Raw genomic sequence first — 20,060 nt, forward strand, 5'->3', positions numbered from 1 at the left:
GTTACATTCTTTAATTACATGAGACCAAGTACCAGGGAAAGACCAATCCCCCGTTGGTTCCTACTGGTGACTGGAGAGATCGCTGGTCTGCCACCTGGTTTCGTCGCCTTAAGATGCCTCTTCGTCATCCTGCTCGTACATCAGTTGGTTCTTCAGTGCCTGCTGCTGTCTATACTTGGCCAGGTAGATCTTCAACACCTCCGCATAATTCTCGAACCCCAATGCGTGCAGCGATATCAGAATATCTTCCCCATTGATCGTCTTTCTCTTGTCTGCAGCACACCGGTCGCTGGCCTCGCTGGTCACAAAGGAAATGAGCTCGCTAACACACTCCTGCATGCACTCCTTGGCATCCTTCGATACCTTGGCGCTCGGTGGCAGCGTGTTCTTCATGAGCCGCGCAACATTGTTGATGGGCAGCCATCTGTCCTGCTCCCTTAACGTGGAAATCTGTTGCAGGCTGCCGCTCGAGCTTGCGTTTCCACCGTTCTCCTGAACGTCCTCTGGACTTGTGCTGACGTGTTCAGACTCGTTGGCATTCATATTCCCGACAGGTTCGTGCTCTTGTGCTTTAAACTAACTGTTCTTCCTCTTGTAGCTGATTGGCGGAAAGCTGCTTGTTAGAGCTCTTTTTTGCTTAGTCTGAGACTGTGGGCCAAAAAAAAGCATGTAGCGCGATATTGTCGAAAGTCATTATTGTATTTCGTGGTGCAGTAAGCTGCTGGAGTTCTGCGATGAGCGTGGCTGGGAGAAGGCAATGCGTATTGAAAGCAGCAAAGGACCACGACTAGGGTGATTTTAGTTTGTGTGTGCTCCTGTGCCAGCGAAGTTAAGGAAACAATGGAGAAAAAAAGCCCACAATTGCCCTCCACCAGCGAGCAGATCCTTGAGAGGTCCACAAAAGGTGCTACTTTTCTCATGATGGGCCAGCTTTTCACCAAACTGGTGACGTTCGTTTTGAACAATCTGCTGATCAGGTTTCTGTCACCCAGAATATTTGGTATTACTGCCTTCCTAGAATTCATTCAAGGCACCGTGCTGTTTTTCAGTAGAGATGCGATTCGTTTGTCCACGTTGAGAATTTCAGACTCTGGCAATGGAATAGTCGATGAAGATGAAGAGGAGTATCAGGAGACGCATTACAAATCCAGAGTATTGCAAACCGCAGTCAATTTTGCTCACATACCGCTTTGGATCGGGTTTCCACTGTCGATTGCTCTTATCGCGTGGCAATACAGAAACATCAATGCGTATTTCATCACTTTGCCATTCTTCACGTGGTCTATTTTACTTATTTGGCTCAGTATCATCGTCGAACTATTGAGCGAACCGTTCTTTATCGTCAACCAGTTCATGTTGAATTATGCCGCTAGGTCGAGGTTCGAAAGTATCGCGGTGACTACAGGATGTATTGTCAACTTTTCAGTCGTTTATGCCGTTCAGCAATCCCGCTACCCCATGGGAATCGGCGCTGCGGATAGTGATAAAGAAGGTATCGCTATATTGGCATTTGCCTTGGGCAAATTAGCTCACTCAATTACGCTATTAGCGTGTTACTACTGGGACTACCTCAAGAATTTCAAACCCAAAAAATTGTTCAGTACTAAGCTGTCAATGATAAATCCGCAAGAGAATAACGAATCGAAGAAGAGCTACTCAAAAAGCACATCTTATTTCTTCCAAAGCGATATCTTGCAACATTTCAAAAAGGTTTATTTCCAACTATGTTTCAAGCATTTGTTGACGGAGGGCGATAAACTTATCATCAACTCCCTTTGTACAGTGGAAGAACAGGGTATCTATGCTTTACTTTCTAACTACGGGTCGTTATTAACAAGATTGTTATTCGCGCCTATTGAAGAATCGCTGCGATTATTTCTGGCTCGTTTGCTGTCTTCATATAACCCGAAGAATTTGAAACTATCCATTGAGGTCCTGGTTAATTTGACAAGGTTTTACATCTACTTGTCGTCAATGATCATTGTGTTTGGACCCGTTAATTCGTCCTTTTTGTTGCAATTTTTGATTGGCTCAAAATGGTCCACTACTTCTGTTTTGGACACCATAAGAGTTTACTGCTTCTATATCCCATTTCTATCACTCAATGGTATTTTTGAAGCGTTTTTCCAAAGCGTGGCCACTGGTGACCAAATTTTGAAGCATTCATATTTTATGATGGTCTTTTCCGGTATCTTCTTGATCAATTCCTGGGTTCTTATCGAGAAGCTCAAACTATCCATCGAAGGCTTGATTATGAGTAATATCATCAATATGATTTTGAGAATATTGTATTGTGGAGTTTTCCTGAATAAATTCCACAGGGAACTGTTTACGGGCTCCTCCTTTTTCTTTAATTTCAAGGATTTCAAAGCAGTTATAATTACAGGTTTAACGATTTGCCTAGTTGATTGGTGGTTTATAGGGTACGTTAAAAACTTACAGCAATTTTTTGTCAATGTCTTATTTGCAATGGGACTACTAGCATTGATTTTAGTCAAAGAGCGTCAAACTATACAGTCATTTATTAACAAAAGGGCAATTTCTAGTTCAAAAGATGTATAATCTAAAACCCTTAAATAATTTAAGCTAGGCGTAATATGCACCTAAATATCGTATAGTAATAAGCTACCAACGAGCATTCTTCTTTATCCTCTTCCTTTTGGCCATTTAGTGATAGAGCTTGATGCATTGCGATGCGAAAATGTTGAAAATTATTCGATAAAGGGTAAACAAACAAGACAGAAATTGTTTCAGCGTATAGAAGATATTTCTTCATGCTAACACCCTATGCCACGAAGTGAACAAATATTACAGGATGAAAAACCTGAAAATACGACAAGATTTTTATCCTTCAATGTCAACGGTATAAGGACTTTTTTCCATTATCAACCATTCTCCCAAATGAAGCAATCGCTTAAATCTGTTTTTGACTTTTTTAAAGCAGATATAATAACATTTCAGGAACTGAAAACAGAGAAACTTTCGATCTCCAAGTGGGGGAAAGTTGATGGTTTTTATTCGTTTATCTCCATCCCACAAATAAGAAAGGGATATTCTGGTGTTGGGTGCTGGATTAGAATCCTGGACAAGGATCACCCACTATATCATGGCTTACAAGTTGTTAAAGCAGAAGAAGGAATAACTGGTTATTTGACGATAAAAAATGGTAAACAATCGGTAGTTTCGTATAGAGATGATGCAAATCAAGGGATCGGTGGCTATGATTCCTTAGATCCCGATCTAAATGAGAAAAATGCACTGGAATTGGACTCAGAAGGAAGATGTGTTATGGTTGAACTAGCATGTGGAATAGTTATTGTCAGTGTATATTGTCCTGCAAACTCGAACTCATCGGAAAAGGGCGAACTTTTTAGAATAAAGTTCTTAAAGGTTTTGCTACGAAGGGTTAAGAATTTGGATAAAATGGGGAAAAAAATAGTTCTGATGGGCGATGTAAACGTCTGTCGAGACCTTATAGATAGTGCCGATATGCTAGAAGAGTTCTCAATCCCAATAATAGACCCAATGGGTGGTAAAGATCTAGAACAACGATATAGAGACGAAGCAATACAATTTATCGTCAATCCGGAAACGCCCCATCGAAGGATATTTAATCAAATACTGTTCGACTCGCTTTTACCAGATGCAAGCAAAGAGGGAATTCTTATAGACACAACAAGGTTAATTCAAACAAGAAGTCGACTTAGAATGTATACAGTTTGGAATAGTCTTAAAAACTCAAGGCCTTCGAATTATGGTTCAAGGATAGACTTTATCTTGGCATCCTCAAAACTTGAACAATGTATAAAGGCTGGTGACATTCTTCCGGACATATTAGGATCCGATCATTGTCCTGTATACTCTGATTTAGATTTAAGGGACCAGGAAGTGAAGAGTAGCACGACAGAAATTAGCATACCAAAATTCGAAGCAAGGAACAAGTTTAATTTGAGAAACCGCAATGTTTTGGAGATGTTTGCCAAAAAAGAACTCGGCAAAGAATCCAAACAACAACAATATCGTATATTTAAGGGAGATAATACAAAAAAAAGTAGTAGCGTCAAAAGCAAATCGCTCGATTCATTTCTTAGAAAAGAAGACACAAAAAGAGGTCCTGCGAGCAAAGAGTCCATGAAGTTAACAGGGTCAGACACCAAAAAAAAATCGGGGACAAAATTCAATTTTCTGGACGCCTTTGGCAAGCCTCCTCTATGCAAGCATGGGGAAGAATCCATACTGAGGACATCCAAGACCTCAACCAATCCAGGTAAAAAGTTTTGGATTTGCAAGAGATCTCGAGGCGATTCCAGTAACACAGAATCTTCTTGCGGCTTTTTCCAATGGGTTTAAATTTGCAGGTGGTGATGAGTTTTGATGAAGAAAAATCCTTTCTCCCTATACCATCGCGTTCTTTTTAAATTAGTATTTTAATAGTCTATGTACATTTACTGTCGTCTTCTTCTTCCTCTACTGCCCTTTTCAACCATATACGGTCATGTTCAGTGATCTCTAAAAGCTTCAAACTGGAAGACTCCTGTAGGATAGTGACTGTCAAAGGTGCGCCAATGAGATCTTCAGTAGATATGTATGTACTAATGGATGAAGCGAATATATCTTTATCCGCATAGTTTACTCTCACGTAGGCTATCTTATCGTCAACGTGCAGGAACGAATATTCGACGCCTTCGCCAAAGATGCCATAACTACGTTTCAATGCGCCATTGGACCACTGTCTCCATGTCATCTGATCAATAATATGGTCATTGTCTATATCCTGGTCGAATGAAGTTCTACGAATATATAGGTAAGTTAGTGGTCTATTTTTCGTTGACTGGCTTCAAAATCAAAGATATACGTACATCGATAACTTAAAATAATGCCATTCTCTAAAAATCCTTTTCCCCATAGCAGTTGATTAATCAAAGTGTTTGCTTGGCAATTTTATTTAGATTATTATAAGAAATAAGAAAATGGAGTTTCAGAAAAAATATGCGATGACTTGTATATTGAATTATACCAACTCAGATTTTTTTTTAGCTGAAAAAATGGCTTGACCGTAACATATGATGTATGCAATTAGTGTACATGCTATTCTATTGTACACCTTTCAAGAGGTAAAAACGATCGCTTATGGCTATGTAAATACTGGGGCATGAATAAAGTTCAAGTTTCTTTAGAATTTTCGAAGCAGCATAATATCTAGTAAAAACTTCAGTTTTCCTTTTCTTCATAAAAAGTACGTGGGACTATCTAGTCTAGGTAAAGTAATTTCTCTACGCATCTCCGTCGTGTGGAGGTGCTGCGTTAGATGTGTGAGCGTCTTCTTCACTACGCGCTGGCAATGCAACAGGAATATCGCTGGCAGTAGGATGATCTGTGTAGGATGTGTGTTCTTGTTCGGGTGTTGGAATATCTTCCTCTTCAATCTCAAAATTACTGCCTTGATCCATAAAACTAGCTAAATCGTTAGCGTCCTCGTCATGACCAGCAAGCAAGTCATCTGCTTCATCCAAAAATTGATCGTGAATCAGCGATGAATAGCTTGGGTTTGTTCTGTTGCTAAATCTTCCCCTGATTTTGGAAACGACATGCCCAATATTTGCCTTTGTGTGCTGGAAAAAAGACCCAATATTCGAAAAGACGTAGAATCCTGATCTTACGATATTGTTAACAACTCTGTCAGTGCTATTGTTTTCTATCAGTCCGTCATCGCCTAACCTAATCTCTCCAAATCTTGCAAAACCTCCATTTCTCCTGATACCTCTATCGTATACAAACCACGCGGCAAGGAAGATTACAAGAAGAATTGTAATGAAAATGAATGCAAAAGGACCAGCACTTACAGAGTATTTTTCCTTGAATTCCTTCTCTTTTCCTGGACAAGGATGTGGTGATGAAGGAGTATCTAAGTTTAGGCCACCTTCGCAGGTTGATAGAGGAATTTTTCTATAACCTGAAGATTTAAAGTATTCAATCAAATCTGAATTCTTCTCACAAACGTCGGTGGCATTTGCTGGACTCAAACCATTGACTAACTTACAAGTACCATCATTGGCTTTATAGTAGTTGTAATCACACTCAAAATCTTGTCTTGTACATGAACAGTTTTTAGTGTTTCTTGAAAATTCAGATAGAGGAATATTCCCAGTGAAACAGTTTTCATCGGTTTTACGTAAAAATTCGGTTCTGTGACCAAACAGGCAACCAGTTTGAGAACCCAAAGGAGAATATTTATAGTCCGGGGGTCCAAGGTGGGAGTAACATTGTCTTTCGAAGATGTTCTTAAAATCAATTGTGTAGGTTCTAAACGAACCACCTCCAATATTTGTCGCCTCCCCAAATAGTAGAAACCTCAGGGCAGAATCTCGAGGAACGGTAGTAATATCCTTTACTAAAACTTTATCATCGCAGAATTTATAATTTTTCCATGTTCTACCGAAATCAGTGGAGTAGGATATGGTATCAGTTTCTGTGTTTTCGGGAACCAAAACTAAGATTCCACCATGGTCACCGTATTCCCATTGGTGGGGACTTTTCTTGACTTCAGCCCAGGTCTCACCTCCGTCAGTGGTGAAGAAAGTGGAACATTCTTCATATGGTAGAAGACTCTCTCCAACGTTCCCAACACCAAACATCATTCCTAACGCGGAACCAGAAGAGTATGTGTCTCTGATATCCTTACGTTCAGTGTAACCATGTAAGTGCAATGAGCATTTACCCAATGATTTGGACCTACAGGAAAACTTCTTTCCTTCTGAATCCTTTTTAGGAGGTGTCAAAAAGGTCCAATCCGAACCTTCATTGAACGTAATCTTTGTCTTCAATTGCTTCTTTTCCTTACTCTCGGAAACTTTTTCACTATTGGAAACGACGTTGATCAGAATAATGCCCTCCAAACCTTGAATTTTCTCAAAATCTACATAACCAGCGGTGTTTCTATTAACATCGTGTTCCAGGGTGACAAACGAAGTACCATTTGAGTTGGATTTTAAGAGATTACCAAACTCACGTTCTGATTCTAGGTTTGTTGCTAAATGTAGAAATATTGATCCTTTTTCAGACTCTAAAATTGTGAACGCCTCCTGCTTTTCAACGTCTTCATCATATGGAAATTTCGCCTCTGCGAATTCGGCACCATCAATAGTAACATGCGCCCTCAATTCATTGTTTTCATGAGGAGCAGCAACGATAATATAGCCACCAGTAGACAAGTATCCGATGATGTTTTCGAAGACAGTTTTTTTATCACTTTTGAAAAAATCTGTTGAAGAAACTAAAGTTCTTGTTTGTGAAGATTTTTCTTTCACTTGGCACATGATCATGTCCTCATCAGAAGGATATTTGAAAAGTGAGCCTGCAAACTCACAATGAATTGCATTATCGAGCATTTCAGTAAACGTCTCACCACCGTCTTTGGTGAGGTAAGCAACCGCATGACATTCGGGACTGAAAATTGATTCGCAATCTTTGCCACCATAATAAATAAACGTATCCTGATCTTTAGCGTTGAAGTCTAAAGGCATGCCTAGTTGCCTGGCTTCAGGCAACTCGGTATTGAGAAAAGTAAACCCTCTATTGTGGGTGGAAAATATGCTACCTTTAGAGCCAAATAGATAGGCAGAAGAATTGAAGTATGGATTAAAAATAACTTCGACAATTTTTTCCCCGCTAGCGTCAAATTTCTTTATTGTTTGTCCACCATCATGAGATATATAGGCATCTCCTCTTGAGTCTATCATGATTAGTGATTCATCCGTTACTGTGTCAAAATATTGATAGAATTGGATTTTGAAGTCAAGCACGTTTTCTGTGACCACTATTTCCTTGTCATTCGTACCCTTCTTTGGAACACCTTCACATGAAATGTCCACGGTTTTCACTGACATTGGCTTTTTACATTTATCACCATTGATTAATTGCAATGGCTTTACGGGGACAGTTTTCTTCTTTGTCTTATCACACACGTCAGAACGAGATATCAGGTTATAATCAGGTACGCACTTTCCGCTTGCATCTCTGACGAATTCAAACGCGCATTCGTAATCAGTCGCAGTACAGCTGTCACAGTCAGTTTCATATAACTTTAAATCCTCGAATACTTTATTGACCAAACATTGAGCGTCCTGTTTTCTTCTTCTGTACCTGTACTTAACACCATTGACACATTTCCCTTCAGCCAAATTCCAATCTTCGAAATCTTTATCGTCTTTGCAAGATTCTCCATCAAAAGCGGCGGAAAAGTCAATTGCATAAATGAAATTTGCTGAACTGTCCATGTTAGACATGGTGAACCCATTCAGGATGAATTTGCTCCCAGATCCATCTGGCGTTGTGTTCATCAATTCTGCTGGAAAGATAGTGGTTTCCAACTGATATTCGGTCCAAGTCTTACCTTGGTCCAAGGAATAGTAAAATTCTGATTGAGGATCGTCGTCTTCATCTCCATTAAATGGCAAAGCCACAATGACATTTCCGTAATCGCCAATAGCGTACAGACAAGGATATTCAAAGGCCACTCTCCATGTTAAACCACCATCTCTAGAAATGAAAGTTCTTTGGTCTCCCCAGTCGTATATATTGCCATCGCCAACAGTACCCAATGTCATTAGGATTCCGGCAGCAGGAGTCGAACCCTCTATTGGATAAAATCTAGTTCGAAGTGAGCATTTCTCAAAATCTGTAATATCACACTCGAATGAATCAGCATTTTCCGGGTCAACGATTTTCAAGTTGGACCATGTCAGGCCATTATCAACAGAAATTTTGGTTTGTGCCTTGCTCTTCACGCCCTTCTTATTTCCTTTGCGGTTACGACGTCTAGATGAAGGGAAAAGTGAAGCAATCATTGTTCCCTTCAAGAAAGTTGATTGATCAAGACTAATATAACCAAACACTTCATCTGCGGTCCATGGAATCGGAGAAAACTTCATACCTTGAGAATCAGAAATCAAAATTTCCGAAACGGTGGCTTTATCATCTTCTTGATCACTTCTTTCCCTACTGACTGGCAGAATGATTCTTCCCAAGTGATCTTCATAGATTCCTCCTTCGGCACTATGCCTTAATTGGGTAGGCATGTAAGCCTTTTGGAAGGTTGACAAATCTCTGGATATCCAGACATCCGTAGACGACATCTCGTTGTATCTATCATCCGGAGTTAAAACAACAATTTGGGACTTCAATATTTTGTAATTGCCAACGACTTTATCTTTGAATTGATCAAATTCTTTGATTGATTTACCCCAATCTGTGGTCACAACGAATTTAGAGTCTGTGAAAGGTGCTTCGGATTCACCTCTGTAGACATTTGCATTCTGGAAAAGACAGATTATTGAGGCGTCATTACCTCCCAAGTCAGAATCTTTGCTAGTCTTGACAAAACTACAATGAGATAACCTCGTTGGGCCTTCTTCGCTCTCTTTCAAAGGGGACTTGATTTCAGAGAAAGATTTCCCACCGTCATTACTTGCAAAAGTACTACCTGTACAACGTGTGACATTGAATCTCATAAGTGAGTCTTCCTCGCTTGCGCTAGTTTGTTCATCGTTATCGATCTCTTCACAATAGTTACAAGTTGCAAGAAAATACTCTTTCTTCGTAGGATGAGTTATTAAGTTACAACCACCAAATGAGGGGCGTTCACTTTTTATTGTTATAGACTTCCACGATTTACCTTGATCGTCGGTGATGTAAAACTTCGATGAATCCGATGCCGTGGCAATGGCCCTGTCATGTCTATTAAAGGGGTCGAGAAAGACCCAGGCGATCTCACCTTCGATGTCTTTGACTTTTTCCCATTTTTCTCCATCATCAAAGCTTATTGTGATGGCATTGTCCTGTGTTCTCACTATAGTGTTGGAATCGTCAAAACTCAATATTTGAAATGAATCTTCTGCGATAGTCTTGGTCACTTTGGGGACGAATTCCTTTGCATTGATTATGGGAAGGAGCAGAAGGGCCCAGATGTAATATAGCACATGGAGTAATATCATAGTGCGGCGTGACTATTGGCTAATTGGGGGTTTTTTTTTTCAAATGTCACCAAGCCTTATATTGCAATCTAGTGGAAGGGGAGAGGATCGAAGTGCAGGAGAGGGGAGGCAGAAGTAGCTGGAAAGAAAATTCCTTATGGAGATAGCAGCAGAAAGCAATGGTATCGCCAGTTTGTCTCCTTTCTTTTATGCTTTTCTTGGGAGATTCTATGAACTTTGTTGCATGCACCTAATTGAAAAAGTTATTTTTGAATTCGGTTTTTTCCCTTGGCCATCCATCATACTGAATCCGAGAAAAAGCAACAGCAGCAGCAGACGGGGCGAGCGAGGGTGGAACGAAGGCTTAGAAACATCACGAGAGCTAAACCAAGACCCAAATGGTTGCAGACTCCACCGAGTGACTTGCAAAAGGATAGACGTGAAGAATTGCACTGCGACGAGGTTTGCATTAGAGATGTGGTATGGTCGGCATTGCCGGTCGGAACTCTTTTAGTAATAGAATAGGAAGAGTGGTAGAGCAGTTGGCTTTACCTGTTTGTACATATACAAGGTACCTGCATGAAGCAGAATGCCTGCCAGCTTCACGCAGGTTTCAGTATGAAACCTAAATCCTTTTGCCAGAATTTATTTTTTTTTTTTTTTTTTTTTTGGGATTTTCTTCTGCATTCTCCTGCCTTTCAGATGATGCGGTTTTTGACACGGGCATTGAAACAATCACAGCAAAGCAGCATATCGACCAACTCTTGCCTCGAGAAACTATATATATACGTTGCGGCAATTTTGTTTTTTTCCTCATTGCTACCCAAGAAGAACAGGGCCAGACAGGAGACAAAGAAAGAAAAAATAGAGGAACGATGCCAAAGAGGATTGTATACAACATATCCAGCGACTTCCAGTTGAAGTCGCTGCTGGGGGAAGGCGCCTACGGTGTGGTGTGTTCCGCGACGCACAAGCCCACAGGAGAAATAGTGGCAATCAAAAAGATCGAGCCATTTGACAAGCCGCTCTTCGCTCTGCGCACGCTGCGTGAAATCAAGATCCTGAAGCACTTCAAGCACGAGAATATCATAACGATTTTCAATATCCAGCGCCCAGACTCGTTTGAAAACTTCAATGAGGTGTACATCATCCAGGAGTTGATGCAGACGGACCTGCACCGTGTGATTTCCACGCAGGTTCTGAGTGACGACCATATACAGTATTTTATATATCAAACCTTGAGAGCGGTGAAAGTGCTGCATGGGTCGAACGTGATTCATCGCGACCTGAAGCCCTCCAACCTTCTGATAAACTCCAATTGCGACTTGAAAGTGTGCGATTTTGGGTTGGCGAGAATCATCGACGAAGCGGGCGCGGATGATTCAGAGGCCACGGGCCAACAGAGCGGTATGACGGAGTACGTGGCCACGCGTTGGTACAGGGCTCCCGAGGTGATGCTGACCTCTGCCAAGTACTCCAGAGCCATGGACGTGTGGTCGTGCGGGTGCATTCTCGCAGAACTGTTTCTCAGACGTCCCATCTTCCCCGGTAGAGACTACCGGCATCAGTTGCTGCTGATATTCGGCATCATCGGCACGCCGCAGTCAGACGACGACTTGCGCTGCATTGAATCACCGCGAGCTAGAGAGTACATAAAGTCGCTGCCAGCGTACCCGGCGGCGGCGCTGGAGAAGATGTTCCCGCGGATCAACCCGCAGGGAATAGACCTCCTAGAGCGGATGCTGGTCTTTGACCCTGAGAAGAGAATCACTGCCACGGAGGCGCTGGAGCACCCGTACTTGCACACGTACCACGATCCGAACGACGAACCTGAGGGCGAGCCCATCCCGCCCAGCTTCTTTGAATTTGACCACTACAAGGAGGCGCTGACCACCAAGGACCTGAAGAAATTGATCTGGAACGAGATCTTCAGCTAGCACTGATTGCTCCACAACACACAAACACATATTCATATACATAAATAAATAAATGTATATATTAGCCGCCGAAGACGCGGACGTATAAAAGGACAATGCTACAACCAGCGAAGGGAGGAGGGTCACGCAACTCCGGGATCGGATCGCGCGCCACGGGCCGTCGGCGGCCCGTGCAATGACAAGGGGCGATCCTTAGAGCTGACCGGCATCATCCCCTGCGAGAAACGGCCCGCCGGGCCAAAGGCCACACGGGCCGTGCGCGCTGTTGATTGGCCTCGAGCACAACGGCCTCAACCACAACTGCAACAGCCAATCCCATCGGAGCGTCAAGCTGCCATACAGTGATCGCGTGGATGACCACTGTGTTGTGGACGGTAAGCGCTTGTTGAACAATTACAAAATCAGCTTGCTTGGTATATATACACAGTAGACGCTTTCCCGGCCCCCAACCCCGCTTGTTCAGTTCTTGTGCCACCCGGGCTTATGTTAGCAAACAAAACAACAACACCGTCTTACTAGACAACAGCGGCAAGACAAACAAAAACAGGCGAACAAACAAACAAACAAACAAACGACACGTTTCTTTTTTTTTTTTTCTTTTTCCATAATACACTAAGATGACAATTTCTAATCTGTTGAAGCAGAGAGTTAGGTACGCTCCTTACCTCAAAAAAGTCAGAGAGGCTCACGAGCTTATCCCACTGTTCAAGAATGGCCAATATCTTGGCTGGTCTGGTTTTACAGGGGTTGGTACGCCCAAGGCAGTGCCGGAAGCGCTGATAGATCACGTGGAGAAGAACAATTTGCAAGGGAAATTGAGGTTCAACCTTTTCGTCGGAGCCTCTGCTGGTCCAGAGGAGAACCGTTGGGCTGAACATGATATGATTATCAAGAGGGCCCCTCATCAAGTGGGGAAACCCATTGCGAAGGCTATCAACCAGGGGAGAATCGAGTTCTTCGACAAGCATCTGTCCATGTTCCCTCAGGATCTGACGTATGGTTTCTACACCAGGGAGAGAACCGACAACAAAATTCTTGACTATACTATAATCGAAGCCACCGCGATCAAGGAGGACGGGTCTATTGTTCCGGGCCCGTCCGTCGGCGGGTCTCCCGAATTCATCACGGTCAGTGACAAAGTGATCATTGAAGTCAACACGGCCACGCCTTCGTTCGAGGGCATTCACGATATCGACATGCCCGTGAACCCGCCTTTCAGAAAGCCGTATCCGTACCTGAAAGTAGACGACAAATGTGGTGTAGACTCCATCCCAGTTGACCCCGAAAAAGTGGTTGCGATCGTGGAGTCCACCATGAGGGACCAGGTCCCACCAAACACGCCCTCCGACGAGATGTCTAGAGCAATTGCAGGTCACTTGGTCGAGTTCTTCAGGAACGAGGTCAAGCACGGTAGATTGCCTGAAAACCTGTTGCCTTTGCAGAGCGGCATTGGCAATATCGCTAACGCGGTCATTGAAGGGCTTGCCGGGGCTCAATTCAAGCATCTAACTGTATGGACCGAAGTGCTCCAGGACTCGTTCTTGGATCTTTTCGACAACGGGTCTCTGGACTACGCCACTGCCACCTCCGTGAGACTGACCGAAAAGGGTTTCGACAGAGCTTTTGCCAACTGGGAGAATTTCAAACACAAGTTGTGTCTGAGATCTCAAGTGGTCTCGAACAACCCGGAAATGATCCGTAGATTAGGCGTCATTGCCATGAATACCCCGGTGGAGGTCGACATTTATGCCCATGCCAATTCCACAAACGTCAACGGTTCCCGTATGTTGAACGGGTTGGGTGGATCCGCAGACTTCCTGAGAAATGCCAAGCTCTCCATCATGCACGCTCCGTCTGCGAGACCAACCAAAGTAGACCCCACTGGTATTTCCACCATCGTGCCCATGGCCTCCCATGTAGACCAAACTGAACACGATCTGGACATTTTAGTCACTGACCAAGGTTTGGCTGATCTAAGAGGTCTATCGCCCAAGGAAAGAGCCCGTGAGATCATCAACAAGTGCGCCCATCCTGATTACCAGGCTTTGCTGACCGATTACTTGGACAGATCGGAGCATTATGCCAAGAAGCATAACTGCCTGCACGAACCACACATGTTGAAGAACGCCTTCAAATTCCACACCAATTTGGCTGAGAAGGGCACCATGAAGGTCGACAGTTGGGAGCCAGTTTACTAATGTTCGAACGCAAGTAAGAAAGACAAGACAACCAAGTGAAAGAATGAAAAAAAAAAAATTTGAAACGAAATGATATGATATGTTTTTAGGTGTATAAAGCCTTTATCCAATGCGTTGTCCTGCATATTATATATTGCACTCATGGAAGAAGTTCTTAAATATCAAGAAGCGTCCAATTCATGTACAGACAGGTATATGATTATTTATATATAAGTGTATGTTTACAATGATTATGTAAACTAGTGATTAGTATAAAGTAAAAACTCGAAAACCGCCGAAAAGACCTTTCAATTTGGTGGGTTTGTCCTGGTCGTTCCCTAGATTATTGTAAAATGCACTCGGTGGTGGTGGTGTCTTGAGCGTACCGCCGAAGTGGATGGCACGGCACACCTTCAATCACATGTACATATGCCCTGCGTCTAGTTTATTCCTCTCCGTAGTAACACTCATTTGGAAGCACGTAACGCCACCAGAAGCGTAGCATAAGATATCTCGAGTTTATACTGCATTGTTTCTGCTGCGCTAGCTTTCATCTCACAGCGGTGGCTATTAGTGGCGCGCGCTTGAAGGCAAGCCCATCGCATCGCCCTTTTCTTTTAGCGGTGAATTTGAGGGACCTTGATCAACACGGCACATCGACAGGTAGAGTAGGTGCATATTGCCATTGGCTGCAACACGGCCAGCTGGATTATCGATCCCTGGAAGGGCCGATGGCCCAAAAAAGCTTCCAGGAGTGAAAGAGCCAAGATAAGATAATTGGGTTAGCACGCCCAAATCTGGAAGGAAGTGGAAAAGAAAAAACCAACCTATACACATGGAGATAGAGCAAGAAAAAAAACAGGTAAGCCCAGGCGGCAAGGTGTTGTGTATGGTGGCAGTCATGGGGGTGTGAGTTGCTTCGAAAAGTTCAACGGCTCGTCACTACTGGTTCAACAGACCGCCAGAAAACGTTCAACAGATCGTGCCGCCGACACACACGCAACTTATATATAGCACAGCATACATGACCAAGACCATAGAAAATAAATAACATGAAAAGAACAGCAAGCGTTTCAACAGCATATAAATAAAAAAAACTAAAATATAGATATGGGTAATATAAACTTCATTTTTGCGTTGCATCTTCTAGTGGTCCTGTTTTTCATCATCGTCATCCCTAGCTACGCGATGTATCCATTTTTACCATTTATCATCACATCCCTCGTTTTTGGCCGTTCTGAAAACTCCAGTAATCGCTACTGAAAAGTTGGCTTACGGTGATAGCATTTACAGTTAACGGCTATCGAACGTTAGTTATCCTTTTTCATAATATGTAATTTTTTTTCCTTCTCTCTAGCCTCATATTATTCTATAGACGTCATTAATGCCAAGAAAGATTATTTTAAACAATTTGTGATGGGTCAGAATTTTTTGCAGCAGTTTCGATAATTTCTAGCTCTGGCCGTTTCCCCCACGGGATATACCAAAAATTCTTACACAATGCTGAAAACCCTTCTATATTCTTTTTACACGTTGTAGTTCAGTGATCGTCAGACCTTGCGTTTGGGCACCCATTAAATTCAGTAAGCGATTGTATTAGTCTGTTTACTTGAATACCGTATATGATAATCTTCTAGTTACGTGATTGAATGTATTAATCAGCTGTACTAGGGGAATTGATGTACTGACCATTAAAATCTTGTGACATTTGTTGGGATTCCATTTTTGATAAGGTTAATAATATTATGTATATAGGATATACTAGAAGTTCTCCTCATGGATTTAGGAATCGACGAAAGGGAATCAACACTTTTACATAATCTTATTCTTATTTCTTTCTTCATTTTATACGTCTTTATTCATTGATCCTATTGCATTATCAATCCTTGCACTTCAGCTTCCACTAAATTTGATGACTGTCCTGAATCTTATTTCACTGGTCTAATAATTTTTGTCATCTTCTTAACACCGTATATGATAATCTTCTAGCTACGTGATTGAATGTATTAATCAGCTGTACTAGTAATTGATGGATAGTTGATTATTGTTTCAACATCATTCTTATGTGCTCATAAATGTTTCCGTTGCGTTCACTGTGAGGTACTGTAGTCATGTTGTGATAAGCCATCTTCAGATTCAATGTTCTCCAGTGTTAAGGTCTCTTGGCCCAGTTGGTTAAGGCACCGTGCTAATAACGCGGGGATCAGCGGTTCGATCCCGCTAGAGACCATTTTTTGTCATATTCGACGTCAAAACGTTCATACTTTTGAAATAACCGCGATGCTGGGTGCCAGAAAGTAAATTTTTTTAATGCTGTTAGCTTTCTTTGAAATGAAAAAAGAAAATGCGCAAGCCCGGAATCGAACCGGGGGCCCAACGATGGCAACGTTGGATTTTACCACTAAACCACTTGCGCTTATTTCTTGTTGCGTTTTGTTGCTTTTTGTTCTACGGATCTGTCTAATACGAGGGTAATACAGCAATCTGCGATTCGTTTCAAAACCAGTTGCCGATGTAATTATTGGGACCCCATTTTGTTGGAGCAAGTAGGTTCATCATTATTCACATAACTAGTCCTGGTTTCAGGATGAAGAATGTTGAAATGACGTCCTATTGGTGGGTGCACTTGGAGTCAAAGATCCATTAATTGAACATGAACTTGGAATGTATATATAAATGATATGTGTCGTTACATTGAACTTATAGTAAATTCCCTAGTTTATTAGTATGTTGAACATACTTAATATGTCCAATCGGCGTGTGTTTTATATACCTCTCTTATATAGTATAAGAAAGAGTTCTGCTTTTTATTCTCAATTAATACTGCGAATTATCAACAAATTTTTTAATAATTGTTACAATACTAGGTATATAGAATATACTAGACGTTGTTCCCAGGAATTTAGAAATCCGCGGAAAGGGAATCAACAATTCTACATGATATTGCTAATATTTTACCCAGTTTTTTAAATCGTCATTCTTTCGATTATATCCCAGACATAATCGTAAAAATAAATAAACCAAAACTACAACTGATAGACCTGCTCCAACAGGCATCCAGCGCCCACTTCTATCAAATCTTGCAAACGACAGCCTTTATGAAGTAGATGAGTTATGCAAATTGAAATCTATAAAATGACTGAGTGCGTATGTACTAAATTACATCGTCTTTAATATTTATTACATGTTTTCTTTTGGAGTAACAGCGTACACTCTATCCAAACCCACGGATCCTTTTCTTCTTCTTTCTTGCTCTTTGAGAGCTACGAGTTTGCGAATCACTTACAAACGATATTTGTGAAGAAGGAGGTTGCATTAGTGTGAATGCAGGGGTCATTGAATCCGGCAGAATGCTTAAATTTTGCGTAGATTGAGATGTTGAAGCGACCTTTTGCGTCTGAGTCTTCAGTATCCTTTTCCTCCTTGTTAATCCATTGTTTTGAGATGATTTAATCGTGGGGATTTGAGATTGCGAATTCAAATTAAATTGAGATCTACCATTGAAGGGTGTTGATGAAAATTGACTATTAAAATTAAACTCATTTGATTCATCTTCTTCTTCCGGAGCATCCATATCCCATGAATCGATGATATCCTGGTAAGGTTTACTTAACGATTGCGTAATCTCCTTTTGAATCGGTTCAAAAAGTGATGGCTCTTCGAGTCTTATCAGACTCCAGACAATGTCTTTTACTATCTCCTTTGTGAGCAGTCCAGCCTGTGGAGATACCAAAACCCAACATTGAAGTAGTTTATTGTAGAATATATCCAGATCAGGAACGTCTTCGTGTAAGAAGAAGCGTAGCAGTTTCTTGAACTCAAGAAATGCGACATCTTGGTCTTTATAATACCGAAAAAATTGATCTAACAATGAAACAAATTCTGGTATACTTGTAAAGGAATTCGAGTCTTCAACGAGATTTTCCAATTTTGAATAGCTCATCGACCCACTACGGATATTTTCATCTCTAGTCCTCTCCCAGGATTCAAGCAGTTCATTCGTGGCCATAGACAGACGATACCCCAAGTCTTGAAGATATTTGTCTTCGCCATGACTGTTTTCATCCTCAACTAAACTTTGGATACGAGATATATGCTCGCTTTCTTTCATCTTGATTTGAGATATCAACGCACCAATACTCTCCATTTCACGGCTATCAGCGTTGTTGAAAAGTAGGGTCCACTCGTTACAGTCTCCGGCCACAAATTTTTCTTGTTCATTGAACTTGGAGGTTTGAGCATTCGATAAAGTGTAGTAGTAAATCTTGGATGAGTTCCTTAGTTTGATTGAAAAGTTCACTACAACTCTAACATTGTTATCCCCGTTGTCTTCCCGCTCCCCTTGTTCTTCCCCGTTTATTTCGTCCAGCGTCAAAATCACCTCTATACCAGTAGAGGCCCCATTCGAAATTTCAAGCACTGTTGAATATCCTAAGGACTGAAATAAGTTTGATTTTTTTCGAGAGAATGCATGGACATAGATGTGATTATGTCGCATCGAGTATACAAAAGCCACCAGGAGTAGACGGTCGAGCATTTTAACTTTTTGAATGGCCACCTTGAGCGTCGTATCATCTGGGTCCAGATCGTGCTTCCATGATATTCTTCTAACGGCGTCATTCGCTTCTGACGCGCCCATGATGATGATTTCTCTGGAAGTGAGCAATATGCCATTTTCGTCGTCTACTCTCTTATAGTCGCGTATATTAGACCACGTTTTTGCTTGCACGACTTCTGCTTGCCAGCCGTTTATAAAATCGATCTCAATCATTTTGGATCTGTCAAACACCAGTATTCTTTGGAACTGTGAAAACCATTCAATTTTTTTCCACGACGATAATTCTTCGGGGTCGAAAATCGTACCGTGCAGGTTATCTATTAACTGCAGTTTTCTTTTATTATTGTTGAAGTTTTTCGGTATCATTCCGATGTTCCAGTTCCCTCTTACATCAATGGTGGCGAATTGCTGTAGGTCCCAAGGATTAAATGCAAAATCCACTATTTGCATATCGTCTACCTCAACGAAATACAGCGGCTCCGAACTGGTGATCACGACATCGCACGACTTTGAATGAATGCTTTCTATTCTAAAGATTTGGAATGAGTTCTCAGTGATTACACCGACCAGATTGGACCTCCGCCCAATGGATTCAGAAGTTCTCGGTATCTTGATGCTCCTGATGGGCGAATGCAGCTCGATGCTTGTTACGTTGTTATGTCGGTTCAAATGCAGAGTATCCTGTCGTGTCAAGACGCCCACGTTGAGCAAGGAGTTTGTTTTGCCTGAAGCATATGCTATAACCTCGGTGCCGTCCCTATAGTTTCTTAGGTCAGACGCCGTTTGGATATGCTCAATTTCCAATCGATTAGCCACCGTTGGGTCCCAGAAAGGGGTATCTTGCCTCGATTTCGAGGAACTGGCGCCTTCTTGCGATGAGCCCTTCAAGTTATGCAGCAAGTCAGAAGGGATGTAATCTTGGAGTGGAACCGGCACGTAGCAATTGACGCTGAACATCGGGTCATTATCAATGTCAACTTTCTTGAAAAAATGCACATGTTTCGGTACCGCGGGCGCCACCGGATTCACCACTATAGACGTGTTCTGCAGATCGTCCATATTTTCATCAAGATCACTAGCTATGAGATCATCGTCGTTGTCTGATTCTTGCAAAATCTTGTCGTCGGAAATATACCGTATAGCAGTGTCACAGAGCACATTTTTTGCTACTACATGAAGGTTCAGTGCCCCCTCGGGCAGCGTATCGTCCACTGACCGCAGCCATTGTGCTTTCTTTGTACTATAGTTTTCCTGCGGACGGTAAAGACTAGCGCTTTGCACACCAACGCCTAATTGCGAGCCTAATACATGCGAGCCTGGAAGTTGTCCTTCACTCATGCCCAGCCCATAGAACGCCTCTCTTTTCTTCTTCTCCCTCTACACCATAGCCATCACCAACCGATATGGAAAGCTCATC

At 42.0% G+C, this 20,060-nt stretch overlaps 8 protein-coding genes and 2 non-coding genes across 10 annotated transcripts; 5 read left to right on the forward strand and 5 right to left on the reverse strand.

Annotated features, from left to right (window-relative positions):
• Nucleotides 1–108: 108 nt before the first annotated feature.
• Nucleotides 109–543, reverse strand: HAP3 (Hap3p; the record flags this gene model as incomplete). The annotated part of the gene is made up of 1 exon (XM_056227715.1): nucleotides 109–543. The coding sequence occupies one exon, from the start codon at nucleotides 541–543 to the stop codon at nucleotides 109–111; it is 435 nt and encodes a 144-aa protein (XP_056085979.1).
• A 297-nt stretch (nucleotides 544–840) lies between these two features.
• RFT1 (glycolipid translocation protein) lies at nucleotides 841–2,562 on the forward strand (the record flags this gene model as incomplete). Its single annotated transcript, XM_056227726.1, has 1 exon — nucleotides 841–2,562. The coding sequence occupies one exon, from the start codon at nucleotides 841–843 to the stop codon at nucleotides 2,560–2,562; it is 1,722 nt and encodes a 573-aa protein (XP_056085980.1).
• Nucleotides 2,563–2,787: 225 nt separating this feature from the next.
• On the forward strand, nucleotides 2,788–4,350 carry APN2 (DNA-(apurinic or apyrimidinic site) lyase APN2; the record flags this gene model as incomplete). The annotated part of the gene is made up of 1 exon (XM_056227737.1): nucleotides 2,788–4,350. One exon carries the CDS (start codon nucleotides 2,788–2,790, stop codon nucleotides 4,348–4,350), a length of 1,563 nt encoding a protein of 520 aa, XP_056085981.1.
• An 85-nt stretch (nucleotides 4,351–4,435) lies between these two features.
• POP8 (ribonuclease P) lies at nucleotides 4,436–4,906 on the reverse strand (the record flags this gene model as incomplete). The annotated part of the gene is made up of 2 exons (XM_056227748.1): nucleotides 4,436–4,790; nucleotides 4,860–4,906. The coding sequence occupies 2 exons, from the start codon at nucleotides 4,904–4,906 to the stop codon at nucleotides 4,436–4,438; spliced, it is 402 nt and encodes a 133-aa protein (XP_056085982.1).
• Nucleotides 4,907–5,273: 367 nt separating this feature from the next.
• Nucleotides 5,274–9,992, reverse strand: PEP1 (type I sorting receptor; the record flags this gene model as incomplete). The annotated part of the gene is made up of 1 exon (XM_056227759.1): nucleotides 5,274–9,992. One exon carries the CDS (start codon nucleotides 9,990–9,992, stop codon nucleotides 5,274–5,276), a length of 4,719 nt encoding a protein of 1,572 aa, XP_056085983.1.
• Nucleotides 9,993–10,846: 854 nt separating this feature from the next.
• Nucleotides 10,847–11,908, forward strand: FUS3 (mitogen-activated serine/threonine-protein kinase FUS3; the record flags this gene model as incomplete). The annotated part of the gene is made up of 1 exon (XM_056227770.1): nucleotides 10,847–11,908. The coding sequence occupies one exon, from the start codon at nucleotides 10,847–10,849 to the stop codon at nucleotides 11,906–11,908; it is 1,062 nt and encodes a 353-aa protein (XP_056085984.1).
• Nucleotides 11,909–12,525: 617 nt separating this feature from the next.
• ACH1 (acetyl-CoA hydrolase) lies at nucleotides 12,526–14,106 on the forward strand (the record flags this gene model as incomplete). Its single annotated transcript, XM_056227781.1, has 1 exon — nucleotides 12,526–14,106. The coding sequence occupies one exon, from the start codon at nucleotides 12,526–12,528 to the stop codon at nucleotides 14,104–14,106; it is 1,581 nt and encodes a 526-aa protein (XP_056085985.1).
• A 2,135-nt stretch (nucleotides 14,107–16,241) lies between these two features.
• Nucleotides 16,242–16,315, forward strand: Skdi_2.trna3I. Its single transcript has one exon. It is a non-coding gene; the product is annotated as a tRNA-Ile (tRNA).
• Nucleotides 16,316–16,430: 115 nt separating this feature from the next.
• On the reverse strand, nucleotides 16,431–16,501 carry Skdi_2.trna4G. The gene has a single exon. It is a non-coding gene; the product is annotated as a tRNA-Gly (tRNA).
• A 798-nt stretch (nucleotides 16,502–17,299) lies between these two features.
• On the reverse strand, nucleotides 17,300–19,981 carry RRN6 (Rrn6p; the record flags this gene model as incomplete). The annotated part of the gene is made up of 1 exon (XM_056227792.1): nucleotides 17,300–19,981. One exon carries the CDS (start codon nucleotides 19,979–19,981, stop codon nucleotides 17,300–17,302), a length of 2,682 nt encoding a protein of 893 aa, XP_056085986.1.
• Nucleotides 19,982–20,060: the final 79 nt, after the last annotated feature.

This window comes from Saccharomyces kudriavzevii (genome assembly GCF_947243775.1).
Source record: "Saccharomyces kudriavzevii IFO 1802 strain IFO1802 genome assembly, chromosome: 2".
NCBI classification, from domain to species: Eukaryota; Fungi; Ascomycota; class Saccharomycetes; order Saccharomycetales; family Saccharomycetaceae; genus Saccharomyces; species Saccharomyces kudriavzevii.